General features: G+C 52.1%; 1 protein-coding gene across 1 annotated transcript in view; it reads right to left on the minus strand.

Annotated features, from left to right (window-relative positions):
• ASTN2 (astrotactin 2) overlaps positions 1-15949 on the minus strand; it is a 366183-nt gene that overhangs the window by 246674 nt on the left and 103560 nt on the right. Inside the window, exon 4 of the mRNA XM_074161351.1 lies at positions 2791-2940. Coding sequence (XP_074017452.1) covers positions 2791-2940 — 150 coding nt within the window. The remainder of the gene's footprint in view (positions 1-2790; positions 2941-15949) is intronic.

Here is a 15949-nt window from a genome sequence, read left to right on the forward strand (position 1 = left end):
TGGTTTATCCCACCCTTCTGCCGGAGCGGCACTCGGAGCCCTTTCGGAGCCTTTCCGTACAAGAGGAAATCCTTTTGCTGCATGCGGCTCCTGCAGGGAGAGCGCTCCAGCTGTAGGGCTCTGATGAGGTTAAGCATTAATTAAATCGAACCGCGAGAAAATAATTACACACATGCATCCGTCAGGCTGACTTGTCACTACCCAGTAACAAAGTTGGATGCAAACTCCATCAGTGGAACTGTCACACGGCTGTTAGGAGGAAATAAATGCATCCCAAACGGACAATTTCATTTAGGGGGAGGTAAAAAAAAAAAAAAAAAAAAAAAAAAGCCCACAGATTGCAATGGATTAATGAGGCGAAGGGTTTGTGTTTGCAAATGGATGTAAAATGCAAACATCGTGAGTTGTGATATCATCGTTTAACCTTAATGTCCGATAGCTCGCCCGCCAGAGGGACAATTAACCACAGGCTTTAAAAACAAAACCCCCAGCACAGGAGAGGCACTGGGAAAGGTGTGGAAACGACCTCAGAAGTGTCCAGCCATGGTTTTCACAAGCGAAAAGACATCTAAATCAAACGGAAAAGAGGATGGGATGGGGCTGTGGGGAGTGAGATCTCCACTGGAGACACCAGAACTGGCTTGCATTTTGGGGCTTCTCACTGATTTCTGTCACCTGAGACCTTAAAATCTTTTTTCTAGGTCATGCTGGTGGGGCCTCCTGTAGGTGGAGTCACAAAGTCACAGTCCTCTCCTGAATTCCTGGGGTATGTTATGCCTTGGGCAATTAAGGGCAGACCCAGCTCCTCACCATCTCCAACAGCACTCACAACCATCCATGGAGGAGCTGCTGGTGGGAACAGAGACCCAAGGAATCCACAGCAGGTTGGGCACCAACACCATGGGGACCCATCCTGATCCCAGTGCAGTCAAGGGAGCAGCCACGGCAACACCTTTGCAACTGATCTAGGACCTTCCCTTCCAGCCATCCTCTTCTCTTCTACTGGAGCACACTCAGAGCCCCAGGAGACAGCCAGAGAGCAACCAGCACAGCGGGGAAGGTCTGTGGCCAGATAGCTGGGGGTGCTCTGGCTCCTGGGTGTCCCTTCCCTGGGATAGAGAGATGCAGGGTGACCTTGTCAAGCATCATGAGTAGGTTGCCAAGCGGGGCATGGCAGCTGGAGGGGAAATTCAGCTCCCCATCCCAAGCAGAGATGTTAGGTATGAGCCAGTCTCCAACCCTCATATGAGGGGAACATGAGTCTGGGCATAAATGGAGGGCAACGAAGGGCGCTCTTGTCCTGGTATCACTGACTGCACCCGTGGCCACTGATGGGCAGAGGGACCGGGTGGCAGTGGTGATGGGGTGAGGGTTGAGAAGACCTTCTCCTGCCTTGAGGCACAGATGTGGATTTGTGGGAGGCAAGGGAGCACCAGGCCAAGGAGGTGGGAGATGGAGGGTGCGTGTCCCCAGAGACAGGGGACAAGCCAGGCTGGCTCGGGGCCACACTCGGCTCCCACGCAGCCAGAGGCTCTGCCTGCAGCCGGGCACCGCGTCTCCTCCTAAGCTCGGCTGCGAGGATTAATTGACTTGCTCCATTAGTGACCAAAAAACCTCTTGCCTTCAGGCAGTTTAAAAGTGAAATAAAAACCAAGAAAAATGAGGCCAGAGCAGGGACTCAGGGAAACTTCACCAGATGGTCACTGTGGACCCCAAAACACCCACACTCATACATGCTAAAATACAGATACATGTATTTGAATAACGACTGAAAAACAAACCAAATAATTTAAACCAGTTAAAGAGTCAGAACATTTTCTTCACACTAAGTGAATAATTTATGGGCAGAGCTATAATAAAAAAAAAAGCCCTCTCTAGGCCTGTATTGCAGGAAAATGTATCTAGAATAAAAGATCACATTTCAGACTCATAAATAAATGAAAAGCAAAACCAACAGTAAACAGAAAGAAAAGTATTTCCTACCCAGTTCCTGGTGCTGCCACAGAGACCCTCAGTGCACAGGGCAGACCACGGCCAAGGGAACCCCCTGCCCATCATCCCTGGAGGGACCCCAATGCCACCTCCTCCTCCTCCCCAGCTGGAAACCTGGACCCAAACCCTCCACAGAGCCTCACCACTTAACCCACAGCTATGACCATTTTAGGCACCGACAGCAATACAAGAAGGCAGTTTCCCTTGCTGAGAGGCAACACAAGGACCAAATCTTGCTCATGGGGCTGTTCCAGCCAACCTCTTGTTGCTGCAGCGTAGCTGGCAACGGCTATCAAGGCTTCAAATAAAACTCAGCAGCCCCCAGCACGTTTTGTGTGCTGCAGCCTTTAGAGCCATGAATGCAGCTCCCACCATCTGTGTGGGCCCTAAGAAATAGTCCAAAAAAACCCAAGCACTGGGGAAGTACAACGACGAGAGGTCCCAGTGATGCAAGTTACAGCCAAAATGAACTTCACCCCTTCCTTCAAAATAAAAATTTACCAGGAAACCATATTCCTACCAAACCGGGGTAGCTGGTAGGGACCATAGACTTGCATCAGACCTGGATAAATCCCTAGGTGGGGACATGAGGTGACACCGCTCCCAAGCATCTCCTCCAGACCACCCAGAAGACGCTGGCCGAGGTTTGGCTTTCTTCATCCCACCACAGAGGAGCTCCAGCATCCCCATGCTCAGCAGTGAGGGTGAGGAGCTCCTGCCTTCCTCCCCAGCCCAACTTTTTTGGCCATGGCCAAACCCAGGGCACCGGAGGAGCAGTTGGTGACCACGGCAGCCTACCTCGGGGCCGGCTCCGGCGTTTCCGTCTCCCCACGGATGTGCTGCGCAGCGCAGGCTGGAGCTGCCCGATCTCAATCGGCGTGTTGGTGCGAAAGCTCTCCTTGAACTTCTGCATCAGGGACTCCACTGTCTCCTGTGTCACCTCGGGAGCTGCAACACCGGCAAAAGGACTGTAGTTAAAAGAGCGACCGGGCCACCATGTGCCCACTGCCCCTACAACCCCTTCCTCACAGAGGACAGCGTGAGCTGGAGCTGAGCCCTGGGGCAGCAGCTTTGCCATGACCTGCTGAAGTCACCCACGGGGACCCATCCAGCACTTTCCAAGTCTTACCAAAGCCACAGAAATTAGAAAATTGTGAGTTTATGGAAATTGCACTTTTTCACGCTGCTTTCCAGCGTTTTTTGGATCGTTCCTTGCCTCTTCCCCCATGTGAACGCAGGGCACTTGGAAGCATCGTGCTCTTATCCAAAGGACTCCAAACACACAGGAACTCCCCAGATGCCGAGATGGCTTCAGGTCGGGTTTAACTTGGAGTTGAACCCCAGGCTTGGCAGCCTTTTGGGGGGTCAGACGCTCCCTGGCAGGCAAGTTTGGGATTACAGAGCGATGGGCAAGGCTGGGGTGGGAGCCAGGAGAATGACGTAGAGCCGGTCCGGGCATGGCCCGAGCTGCAGCAGGAATCCCTGGGGTCTTCCAGGGGCTGCGTTCCCAGGCTGGGCAGCAGCACCTGAGCTCAGGAAACAGCTTGCCACAATGCCCTACGGCACATCACAGCTTGCTGACATTTAAACAACTCCCCTCCTTGCTCTCACACGCTCTCCACCCAGTAATGCCAAAAAAAAAAAAAACCCAGAATTGTCCTACGAAACTCGTCACCCACCCACACAATGGGCGGTTATGGGAAATCATGAAACCATTTGCAAAGAGCAAAGATGAAATTGAGGATCAAAAGGTTTGTCCTCCTGCTGGCCACAGAGGTCTCCCAGGTTTAACAAACGGTTTGGCCTCTGTCAGCTCCTTGAATAAACTCATTAGCAGAACATAACCTCTGTCCTGTCTCCGTTTCGAGAGTCACCAAGTCCCTCCGATTAGCTCCCAAAGCTCCCCAGCCCACGGCGTGCCCGTGTGGGGCTGGCAGGGATCACCGGCCCTATAGCCACCCCACATCCTGCTCGGATAAGGGATGAGTGAGAGCCTTGGAGCTCCTCAGCCTGCCAGGAGTTACAGATGATGCATCACCCGCCCCATCTCCCAGATCCAGAGACACATCAGCTCTGTGTGGAGCTCCTCGGGCTCCCGGTGAGCTCAGGGGGTGTAACTGCTCCGGACCATGGACTCCAATTCCCTTCGCAGCATGTGGCAGGGTCTGTTTTAGTGCGAAATGAGAAGGTGGCCATGCAGGACGAGGCATTTGTAATCCTAGACAAGGATTTGACTTAAATGCGGAGTCTGCAGCAGACTCCTCCAACAGCCACCCTGTGCCATGGGCAGTGCCACACCAGCCCACGGAGCAGCTCCCCCTTCCTTCTCCCCACATCCCAAAGGTGATGTCCTTGGCCTCCCCAGGGGCACGAGGCTCTAGACCACCCCCGAGGTGGTTTTTCCACCCCTGCAGGCTGCAGAAAAGGTACGGAGATCTGCAGGGACCATGTGAAGGGGGAGTCCCGGAGAAAAGCAGCCTGGCTGCTGTGCCTGGGGGTGCATCGGGAGGGCTCCAGAGAGGATCCATCCACTGCCACACCAGGCGATGGAGAGAAGAGGGTCAAACCCGCCGTCTGCATAAGCACCAAAGGTGGGAACAATTTCAGGAGAGCTCCAGAGAGAGGGTGACCTAAGGGACCAGCTGTGTTACATCTTCCAATTATTCAACCCCAGGCACCATAGACCAAAGGCAGAGCTCCCCAAAGCCCCCCGCGTTTATGGCTGGCGTGGCCGAATCCTGCAGTGTTGGATGCCCCAGCAAGCAGCATCGCAACAGTTTAAAAAAAAATTAAAATCAAGAGTGGGGAAAGGTCTCCAACGAGCATCTAGTCCCACCTCTGACAGCACACATCCAGCCCCTTCTTGCAGGGCTCCTCAGAGGTGCTGGGGAAGGATGCTGGGGGGGGGGGTGAAGGATGCTGGGGGGGGGGTGAAGGATGCTGGGGGGGGGGTGAAGAAGGATGCTGGGGGGGGGGGGGGGAAGGATGCTGCAGCTCAGCACCCTGCCATCGTGTCTGCAGGGGGAAACCCGTCCCCGCAGCTCCTTCGCCTGGGAGCAAGCGTAGCAGGGCCTCCCTGCGAACAGATGGCAAGTTATTTGAACCTCGGGGCTTTGCGATATATAACGTGTGCAAGCAGAGCCGGGAGCTCGGGAACCGCGCGGCTGAGGCTTATTTACCGAAAGGAAGGCAGAAGGAGAGCGCGGGAGGGGAGGAGGAGAGGGCCATGCCTTCAGCTAGCAACGAAACGTGGCGAGGTCACAGCTCTCTCGTGGTCCCTGCTCAGCTGATAGGAGTAATCAGCGCCGCAGTGATCACACCCCATCTGCCCACCGCACTCGGAACATCCATCCAGAGGCATCGGCTCCGGCGTTCATCAGTGGAGCGAACGCCAGAAGCAGGGGGGAGCGTTAACTTTGCGGGGAGAGGGTCCCTGCGGTTGCCGGCTATTTGTGACGCAGTTACAAATATTTATTCCAGGAATGGGAGCAAAAAGCCGGTGCATTTCACTGCTCTGCACAGCTCCTGCGCACCAGCACATCCTTGGCCTCCCCATGCCCCTGAGCTTGGGGGTTTGGAGCAATAAAAGAAAAGAAGAAAAGGAAAAAAAAAATAAAAGAAAAAAAGAAAAAAAACCCCTTGTCAACATGATCTCAGGAAGCGGAGTTCGACATGGCCGGCATGAAGAAACCCCTCACTGACGAATGAAAGGTAGTCAGGCTTCAACTGAGCAAGCATCGGGGTCAAGGATGAAGGGAGGACCCTTCATGCACTGCCAACCGCGACAAAAGGGAGGGAGAAGAAACCAAAGCACCGTAACGTAGTGAGACACGGCACTCACCGAGGCTGCCGGGACCCTCTGTTGGCTGTGAAGGGGTCCATCACATCCATGAAAGAGAGACAGCCCACCCCGAACTGCCACCTGGGCTTTGTCACCCAGGGATTGCCACAGTCAGTCACCTGAGCCTGGACAGCCAGGGGTAGGAACCCACCACCCACCCAGACCGATGCCTCCATGGACATCACACAACCGCACGGCAAACAGAAGTGCACACCCCCCCCACACACACGTATGTCTGGCATTCCCATCTCCCACGGAAGTTTTAATTGTTCAGAAAAGGATGGGAAGAAGTGCCACCGTGAGGTGTACAATACCCTTAATAATTTGCGTTAACTTTCAGTCAGCCCTGAGGAGGTCAGGAAGTTGGACTAGATGATGGTTGTAGAACCCTTCCAACTGAAATAAGTTGGAAGTAAGTCCTGAGTAACATGCTCTGACATGCTCTGGGCAATCCTGCTTCAGCAGGGGAGTTGGACTAGATGATCCCTTCCAACTCTAAAAAAATTCAGTGAAATTCAGTGAAATTACCCTATTCCATCCTACCCTATTCCATCCTATCCTATTCACCCCAGCTCTGCCTCGCAAGACCCACCAGGGCTGCAGATGCCAAACATGGATGGGCTCAGCCGGCGGCTCCGGCGCTGCCGCACTACCACAGGCTGTTGCCCTCCCCACCGCGACACAGCCTCATCGTCAGCAACTCAGCACTGGCTCCTCCTAACGATGGCCGAACACGACGCAGATTTAGAGGCGATAGGACCATCCTCTCCTTGAGCAGAGCTTGCCAAACCGCCTTCTCTCCCATCGCTGGTTTCCAGGAGATAAATCCATCAGGGCTATAGAGCCCACATCTTCATCACCATGTTGAGAGCTTCTCTAGCCTGGCAGAGGTGGTGAGATCCACCTCGAGGTTTAGCACGACGCAATGATCTCAATCTCACCCCGTCCTACAGCGAGGGCCTTCGGCAGCATAACAACCCCACCAACAAGCTGAAGCAGAGGAAGCCCGAGGCTCTTCAGCCTCCGCAAAATCCGCTTCCATCCTCCAGCAGCGATTTAAGGACGCAGCTGAAGGTCACCGTACCTTTGTAAAGCACACTACATGTTCCCGTCGTACACCTCCCTCCTGTCCACCCCCAGACGCTATTTTGAAAGTGATTTGCTCTCCGTATGGCTCCCCTACTCGCTTCCACGTCTCCCACAAAACAATTCATACCAATAGCCTTCCTTTCTTTCCTCCATCCTTTTTGCTGGCACAAATTGCAGTGGAAAAATATGTTGTTTGGCTTAAAAATTACACCAACAGAAAAAAAAGTCATCAACTGAACAATATGAGTGATGTTTGGGTAAAAATACATTGCAACAGAGATGGGAAGTGGCAGCACTCGTTCCAGTGCTTGTGGGACTCCCAGCACATCCAGGAGAGCCCTACCTTTCCCAGTCACATAGGCTGGGTATGGGGGGCTGTGCTGGGGACATACCAAAACCAGTATCTCACCAGCTTCAGTGGCCAGGAGGGATTCTCCAAAACACAGTCCCAGGCTCGGATCAGTGCAAACACCACAACCTGTATTTGAGAGAGGCACCAGTCGCGTACCTCTACTGGTCGCACTTCAATGGTGTCTCTCCACCATCCCAGGGCGTTCCCAAGGGTCCAGCTCAAGGGACAAGGAAGTGCAGAACCCCTTTGACTGTGCACCCAGTAAAGGCTGGGAAGCCGGGATGGAGCCAGTGGCAATGAAAGTGCCCCCTAGCCCTTGGAAATCAGCCCTCAACCTCGCTGAGATATTTCAGGGTCTTCAGGCTTGGCCTTGGAAGACCCCAAAAGAGCAGCTGTACCACATGCTGGAGAACTTCCCTCAGCCTAAGCCAACTCTCCTGCACACCACAGAGACCCCATATCCACCCAGTACCTGGCAGCCCCACACAATGCTGCTGGTGAGGTACGAGAAGGGCAGCAGCTCCTCTCCAAACCATCCTCATCAGCTCATGGTGTCTCTGGGCAGTTGGGAGAGCTGGACAGCCCCATGGCTCGGTTTTTCCAGCTTATTAAAACAGAATCGTGAGGCTTAAAGTCTGCAAAGGTGCCAGCTTCCCCAGGCCTCCCTGTCTTTGGTGTTTAGCTTAAGGTTTCGGTCCCTGGAGCCACAACCATCCCTGTCCTCCTCACACAACATCTACACTCCTACAGCGGCACGGAGAAGACTGGAAAGGCAACAGCAGTTTCTAACAGAGCTTCCCACACTAGGTATTGAGTAAAACATATTTTTTAAAAAATATAGCGTTTTTAAGCATCTGGTTTTCCCATCCATCTCTTTAATTTCTGAGTGTCAGAGGGCAAGTCATTATCGATTCCTCAACATTACCAGTGGTTTAAAATGCTCCCGGAGTTTTGGAGAGAGGAGTAACTCACAGAGCAGCTCAAGAGCTGCTCGACTGAACACGCCGCTTCACCGGAATCAAACTGTTTTGCAGGAAGACGTCAAACTCAATCAAGGAATAAATGGAAAAGTTTGGGCACAATTAGAAGTCAAGGTTGGTGGGGTTTTTACCTCCCAACCTGTGCACGGATTCACGACGGCCACATGTAGGACGCAGCCCCCTCATCTCAGACACCAGCTCTTCTCCATGCCCATCGCCTGCTCTCTCACCGAATGCTTCTAGTATTTTTCAAATACTCCACCTTTTCCAGGCACAGGGCAGTTTGGGAATTACTGACACTGGCTCGAGAGGTCTAATGCATCATCACGTCCATAACACCCCATGTAAACATCAAGTATGTGTAACAGTTTAACAACGTTACCATTGTTCCCTCCAAATAAACCCCCTGAGTTTCAATAAGCACCTTTTGATGTTTCTGAATCAGTACTTTGGAAATTTCTATCCTACAAAGTATTTCAAGAAATCAACTTTCCGATTCTACTTGGGATGAGCATATATTTCACGATACTGGAAGTTCTCCACATGGTGGAAACCCTGTTTTCTCACCAGCTCTAAATAATGTGTGTTTGTTGCTTTCCGAAGCATGAAATAAGCAACGGTGTTTGTTCTGAAACTGGGATGTGGACTGATTTCCAACAGTGCCACCCTGAAGGTACTAAGCTCCAGAAAGCAGAGAGCTTTACTAGCATACAATTAGGTAATTACACCGATACCTACACGATGACGGTGGGAGAGATTTGTACAACCGCCCCACACATGTTGGGATGAAAATACATCTGGAGAGTAGTGTCCTGCCACAGAGCATAGCAGGGATGAAAACACATCTGGAGAGTGATGTCCTGCCACGGAGCCCAGCAGATAGGGCACAGACATGAGAAACACCGAGAACTTTACGTCGCCGTCTCTTTCTCCAGCCATAAAACACCTCTACCACCCCTCCAGCAAGAGTCTCTGTCCCCACTGGTCCCCTGCGCTCCGTTAGTCCACATCACACGATTCTATGAGTCATTCTATGATTCTATATGCCACGTGCAAGCACGCCGTGTCCAAGAAACACTGGGAGGCTGCTGGCTGCCTTATGCAATCAACTCAGGGTGTGTGTATATATATATATATATGGATATATATATTGGAAAAAAAATAATATATATATAAAAACATCATAACAAAGCACAAATAACCACACATAGCCGTACATCAGGGGACCGAGCACCGCCTGCAACGCATACATCTCCGAGCCATCCTTAGGCGAACCCATCAAGGGAAATGATATAGGTGGCACGGGGCGCTGTGCCGGAGCTGGCCCCCAGCCCAGCCTGCCAACACCGCGCCGGGGAGGATCAATCTCTCGCCAGGAAGCTCTTCTACACAGAGGGGTTTTCAGATGCAGCAACGCAGGGATAGGGGAACTCGGGAGCATTTTGAAAACGGACTTGAATTCCACCTCGACTTTTTCTTTCTTTTCTCTCCCGGTCCTTTTGGTTGGGTTTTAAAATAGAAAATGTATACATTTTTTTAACATAGGTGTTAATGCATAGGTATTAATACATTAATGATTATTATATACATTAATAAATCTCTCACTATAAAAATAGATTTTTACACGTAAAAAAAATCTTATTTCAATTGCAAATTGGAGGGGGAGCATAGCAGAAGAAGAGATAAAGTTTTTATTCGAAATGTCTCCTTTGAAGGAAACCGAACAAATGTACTTTCCTCCTTCATATATTCATGAGATGACTGCTTCCCTACCCTGTTCTCCACCACCCTCAGCTCCGGGCTCAGAGCCAGCACAGCCCTTATCTGGTACGAGGCAGGGGAAAAAAGCCCTGATAGGATCAGGAGTTTTCAGTAGTTTAACAAATCTGAAAAAAAATAGAAAGTCCATTGGTTTTTAATAAAGCTTGGGGTGTGTGACAGGGAAGGGGGGATGCTGGGAGAGGCTGGTCTGCAGCATGGGAAGGGGATGAAGACCCCATCTCGCTCAGCATCCTGCAATAGGGATGGGGACCCCAGGGAGCATCAGGGCACCCCACAACCCCTCTGACCACGCACCCACTCTTTGCTTTTCCTCTTTATTCCAAAGCTTTGCCTTTCCCCTCCGCCACCTACAGAGAGCCGGAGATCACATCTGCAGCTCCTGTCCTTGCTGCAGCCGGGTGAGCTGCTCCTCAAACTGGCAGGACCCAAGGGAATGCCCAGTCCACCAGGACAGGGCATCCAGAGCCCATGGCAGCACCTTCCCAGCACCGGCTGCCCTGACCCTTCTTCATCCTCTCCCCAGTCACGGCACTCAATCGCTTCCCCGCTAATTGCCTCCACTCATGTGTGCAAACTAACCGTTTACTGGAAAATGCCACGGAATGTTAATTTCATTCGGAATTGGGTAATTGCAAAGCACTTCCACTTTTTTTTTTTTTATTATAGGAAATGAATAAGCATTGTATTAATAGCATCGTTTCCAAGTCCAACCACAGTCGCGGCCCCATCGGCAGAGGCTGCGAGTTGTTCGTCACCTCACACCTTCCCTGCCTTTCTGCCTTCCTCCCGCCATGCTCCCGACTTCCCATGTTGGTAATTAAGATAATACAATAATTATAAACACACTGTGAAAAGATCAAATGCTTAAAAGCTGTGGTCCAACAGTCCCCACCTTTGCCTTGCACCTCTGCATTGCATCCACCTTTCAAAGGAGAGGGGTCTCCGCACTCCTTGGGCTGCCACCAGCTGGGTTTGACCTTCCCAGGAGCTGCTCCTGCCCAGGAAACTCTCAGCTCTTCCATGGGGCAAAGACTTTTCTAGCACACCCCTCCCCTGACACGTACAGGGCATTTATCTCTTTACCCCACTTCTCCTTCTGCAAGAAAAAGCCTTTGGCCATGGGATGCAGCCCCATGAAGCCTGCCCCATCTCCCCCTGCCCCAGCACCGAGAAGGTCCAGGCCACCAGAGACTCTGCTGCCCACCTTCTCCACTCTAATAAAACCCTTAACTTCCCTTATTTTATGAGACACCATAACATTTTCGCTTACTCAGCGAGCAGAGAGGAGCGGGGAAGATGGGCAGACCCTCAATAGCAGCTAATGCTCCTCAAGTTATAAAATAATTGAAAAGTTAAATAAGAACACTCTGGAGGAAGCTTTGGATTTGGCGCTAATGGGCTCACGGAGAAGACCGGGCTAATGTTGCGTGGAGGAGAGCTGCCGGCTCGAGAGCACCGTGCTGACCTCCAACTCCCTCCCTCCACTGCACATCTCCTACAACTCCACAAAACCAGGGGAAAACTGCCCTTGGACTCAACAAGGGCAGGAGAAAGCCCCATCCTCACCTGGCTGAGGAACTGGAGAACGAACCCGGAGGCAGCAGCACCTGTAAAGCAGGAGGCGGGTGAGTGTGAGCACGTCCCAGCACCCCTGGGGATGGGCAGGGAACAGCAACGGCCAGCAAACGTGGGTGGGAAAGGTGGCATGGTGGTCCCTCTCAACCACCACTCAAATCCCTGCTCAGCAGCATGGTTGCAGAAAGAATTTGCTAGTTGGAAATCAAATTTCCTTTGCAAGGCAAAGATTGATATCCTTTCCCAGTACCGGCAACTCCGTGCCACGTGCCGGGGAGAACAAGGGAGCAACGTTAACCCAGAAGAGAAAGGCAAGTCACCACGGCACAAACACCACCCAAGGATCCCCCCTGCAGCGGCAAGGACCAACCACCGGATCCAGGAGCTGCTGAAAGCTGGTTTGTTGGCTCAGGAGAAGACCTGGAGCTGAGGGAATGCCCAGAGAGCCCAGGCTATCGAAAACAAACCACTTCCAAGCCACATGGGCAAGGCAGCGAGGCCAGACCCTGCAGGACCCAGTGGGTGAGTCGCAGCAAGCACTGTAACTCCTCAGGGCCGTCAGAAAGGATTGATTTGAAGCACCTTGTTAATAAGTTTCCTCTCCCGCCGGTCCTTCGGGTAGGTCACTGCCTAGTGATAAATGGGGCTGGAAGGTGCCTGCAGACCTAATATCAGCGCAGGTGCCCGGCCTCGATCCATCTTCCTTAGGAGCCAGCTGACAAAACTAACTGTCTCGGTGCTGTAGCCAGGTAAAACACAACTGGTAGGTAGAGGACATGCAAACAGAGCAGAGAGCTGGAACTGCTGCTGCCCTCCCTGCTCCCCTCCCCATAAAACCCACAAACCCAGGATGGACAGATGGGGAGAACATCTCGCACATGACCAGTGGAACCACAATGTCGCTAGAAGTCAAGGTGAAGATGCGCTGAGCATCACAGAATGGTTTGGGTTGCAAGGGACCTTAAAGGTCATCCATTTCCCACCCCCCTGCCATGGGCAGGGACACCTCCCACCAGACCACATTGCTCAAAGCCCCATCCAACCTGGCCTTGAACCCCTCCAGGGATGGGGCAGCCACAGCTTCTCTGGGAAACCTGGGCCAGGGTCTCACCACCCTCACAGGAAGTAATTCCTTCCCCAGATCTCATTGAAATCTCGCCTCTTTCAGTTTAAAACCATTCCCCCTCATCCTATGTCTCCACTCCCTGATCAAGAGTCCCTCCCCATCTCTCCTGAAGCCCCTTTAGGGACTGGAAGGGGCTCTAAGGTCTCCCCGGAGCCTTCTCTTCTCCAGGCTGAGCCCCCCCAACTCTCTCAGCCTGTCCTCACAGCAGAGGGGCTCCAGCCCTCCCAGCACCTCTGTGGCCACCTCTGGCCCTGCTCCAACAGCTCCACATCCTTCCTGTGCTGAAAGGAAGGATCAAGAAGAACCCATAACTCTCACGCAGGTGACAGGATCTGAAGCAGCCTCAGATCTGAGCCACGTGTCCCTGCGGCTGCCCAAGCCCCCTCACGGGCATCTACTTATTTCCAGCAAAAATGGGAACATTGTGGGGTTGTTCTTCATCCCAGCCCCCGCGGCTGCTCCACACCAACACCATGGAAGGACTGAAGCTCTCCCATGTCCTCCGCAGTGCACACAAGGCAGCTGCAATACGCAACCCAGCACAGAAACCCAGGAGAGGCAAGGATGCTCAAGATCCCTCAGGGTCTCCTAAGGGGAATAAACAGCCACCATATTATTTTTTTAGATTTTGCATCAGGCAAAAAAAAAAAAAAAAATAAGAAAGGAGTAAAGAAAAAATCATCTTGAAGCTAATCCTGGTCAACAACTGGCCTACAACCCAGCTACGCCTTAAATAATGTAGTGCTTTATCAAACATTCATAGTGATGCACAAAGTGATGAACAACGCGCGCCTGACATTTATATAAATATAGTTCCTGATGGCTTGTTTTCCTTGGACAGCCAAAACTTCACAGCTTATCTTCTGTGAGCTTGTGATTTCGCCTGGACAAAAAGCACTTTGGACACCTGGGGAATCAGGGCTACTGCACACAAAACCGCGGCGACGTCTCCACCAGGAAGCAGCAGCCCCACAAAACCCAGCAAAAGCCCACCTTAGAAGAGCTGCTGCTGACCACAAGTCACCCAGCTGTGGCTGGGAGAGGGGATGACCAAGGACATCTCTTCTCACATGGGATGTCTTGCCGCATCAGGGCGAGACCAGCCCAAGCCTTGCAGAACAGCGATAAACCAGTGGGACTTGAAACCACCATCCCTATGGGATGCTCAGCAAAATGTTGGCATATTTAAACACCCCTTTTCTCTTCCATTCCCGACGGCATCATCAGAAGCAGCTTCTCCATCTGCTTCTTCCCTCCTCTGTCTTATGAAATTACAAGGGGGATAAGGCGAAGGGAGGGGAGAAAAACAAGAGATCCGCATCAGGAAATCCAACCTGCCAGCCTCTTCTCAACAGTAACACTTACTGTGGGCCAGGAAGAGCCCTTATTGGCCTCAAAGATGTTTAAGCCTTAATTAGTCAGGCCAGGGGGATGCAGGACCAGAGGAGGCCACCAGCCCCTGGGAGCTTCTGACCTGTTGCTGGAGGCAGGTGGCATGTTGGACGTGGGTCTCACTGGGGAGACCTCCTGGGCACGCTCCCGTGATGCTGCTTTAGGCCACTTTCTGGGAGGTGCAAGGGAGGGGGACTGTGTCCCACAGGACCACCAGGCCAAGAGACCACGCTTCCCTGTCTCTACGTTGATGGGCACAACCCAAATTTTGCATGAAGGCAACCAGTTTAGTGTGATAGGATGATCAAAACAAACCTAGAACTCCAGCCTGGCAGCTCTCCATAGAGACCACGAAAGGCAATTAATATATTAATTATGACTGTGTTTATCTCTCTGGAAAGCAAAGCTTTTCCCTGGCAGGTATGGACATTTTCAAATCAACATTAAAGTCAGAGCTGGCATCACCATAGAACTGAAGGACCCAACGTCACATCCATTGTAACCTCTGCAGCTGGGGCCCCTGGTCTCCTCATTAATGCACTCCAATCAGCTGGAATTAAGCATGTGGGACTTAAAGGCATGTTTAATTTCTCTAACAACTAGAGGCACTAGCTAAGCACGCGCTTAAATGCTTTCCTGAATTGGGACCCAATTCCTACCCTGTTGGGCCTCATTGTTTTTTATTTCTTTAAAGCTGAAATTTGCAGCCAGGTTTTTCAGCCAGGAATAGCCGACTGCAAAAAAGCACTTTCCACTGGCAGGCGACATGAATATACATTTTCTCTGTAAATTACGCAAGGAGTTGGCGGGGATTAGAGCTGGGAAAAGCTGATCACGTACAAAGAGGGTCATGATCCCATCAGGTCACTGGAAAGAAGACAGAGCCCCAAGACACATCAGATGCTGGCCTGACGTACTGTCCCATTTTAGCCTCCGGCCCCAGCAAACGTTAAGTCGTCGTTTTATTTATTAAAGGCTCAGAAAGCCTCTGGTTAATGCTCGGATTCAGGGTGGCACCGCATCTGCTGACCCAAGGGAACGGCAGCGGCTCCCAGCCCCGGGGACGGCACAGCCCAGCACGGCGGGGATGGCCCTGCAGCAGCAGCCATGAGCCTGGCCGAGTGAGATGTCCCCTCAAGGATGCTGGGTGTCAGCTCAGGGATGGTAACATCAAGCCAGTCATTGCTCTCCCATTGCCCTTGGACTCTCCCTTCTCCATCACGGAGAACACCATCACTCTGCCCATTACGAGGGCATCACCTCATACCCTGTCTTTAAATCTCACCACCAAGACAGTGCAGAGCTCATATATCTGTAACAAATAGCAGCTGTAGGGCACAGCTTAACTACCTGCCCTCCTCTTCCTCATCTCAGCCCCCAAAACATCCCTTTTCCCAGCCCTGACACGGCGAGCTCGGGCCGGATTGCTGCCTTACCTCTGCCCTGGAGGAGTCTTCATTGGGAGGTGAAGATGATGGCTGAGATGTGGCCACAACAGCCGCTCCAGCGTTGGTGGGTGGCACAGGGAGCCCCCTCTCCTCATCACCAGGACCTTTCCCCTACCGTTTGCTGTTGTTATCTCAAACCTAGACCATTTGTTTCCCCTGCCAAAACCTCTTCTCCTGCAGTTCTGGACCACATAACCCAGAGCAGTTTGGCTGGGAGGCTGTTGGGACCACAACCCCTTACATCAGCAGTTCTCAACGATTCCTTGTGCTGTGCTGTCTGGCTCAGCTCCCCTTTCCAACTCACAGACAAGGACTGGACCATTAAGTGACATGACCAGGGTTACCAAAGCAGCCAGTGGCAGAGTGGAGCTG

This window comes from Numenius arquata, chromosome 19 (genome assembly GCF_964106895.1).
Source record: "Numenius arquata chromosome 19, bNumArq3.hap1.1, whole genome shotgun sequence".
In the NCBI taxonomy this organism is placed as follows: Eukaryota; Metazoa; Chordata; class Aves; order Charadriiformes; family Scolopacidae; genus Numenius; species Numenius arquata.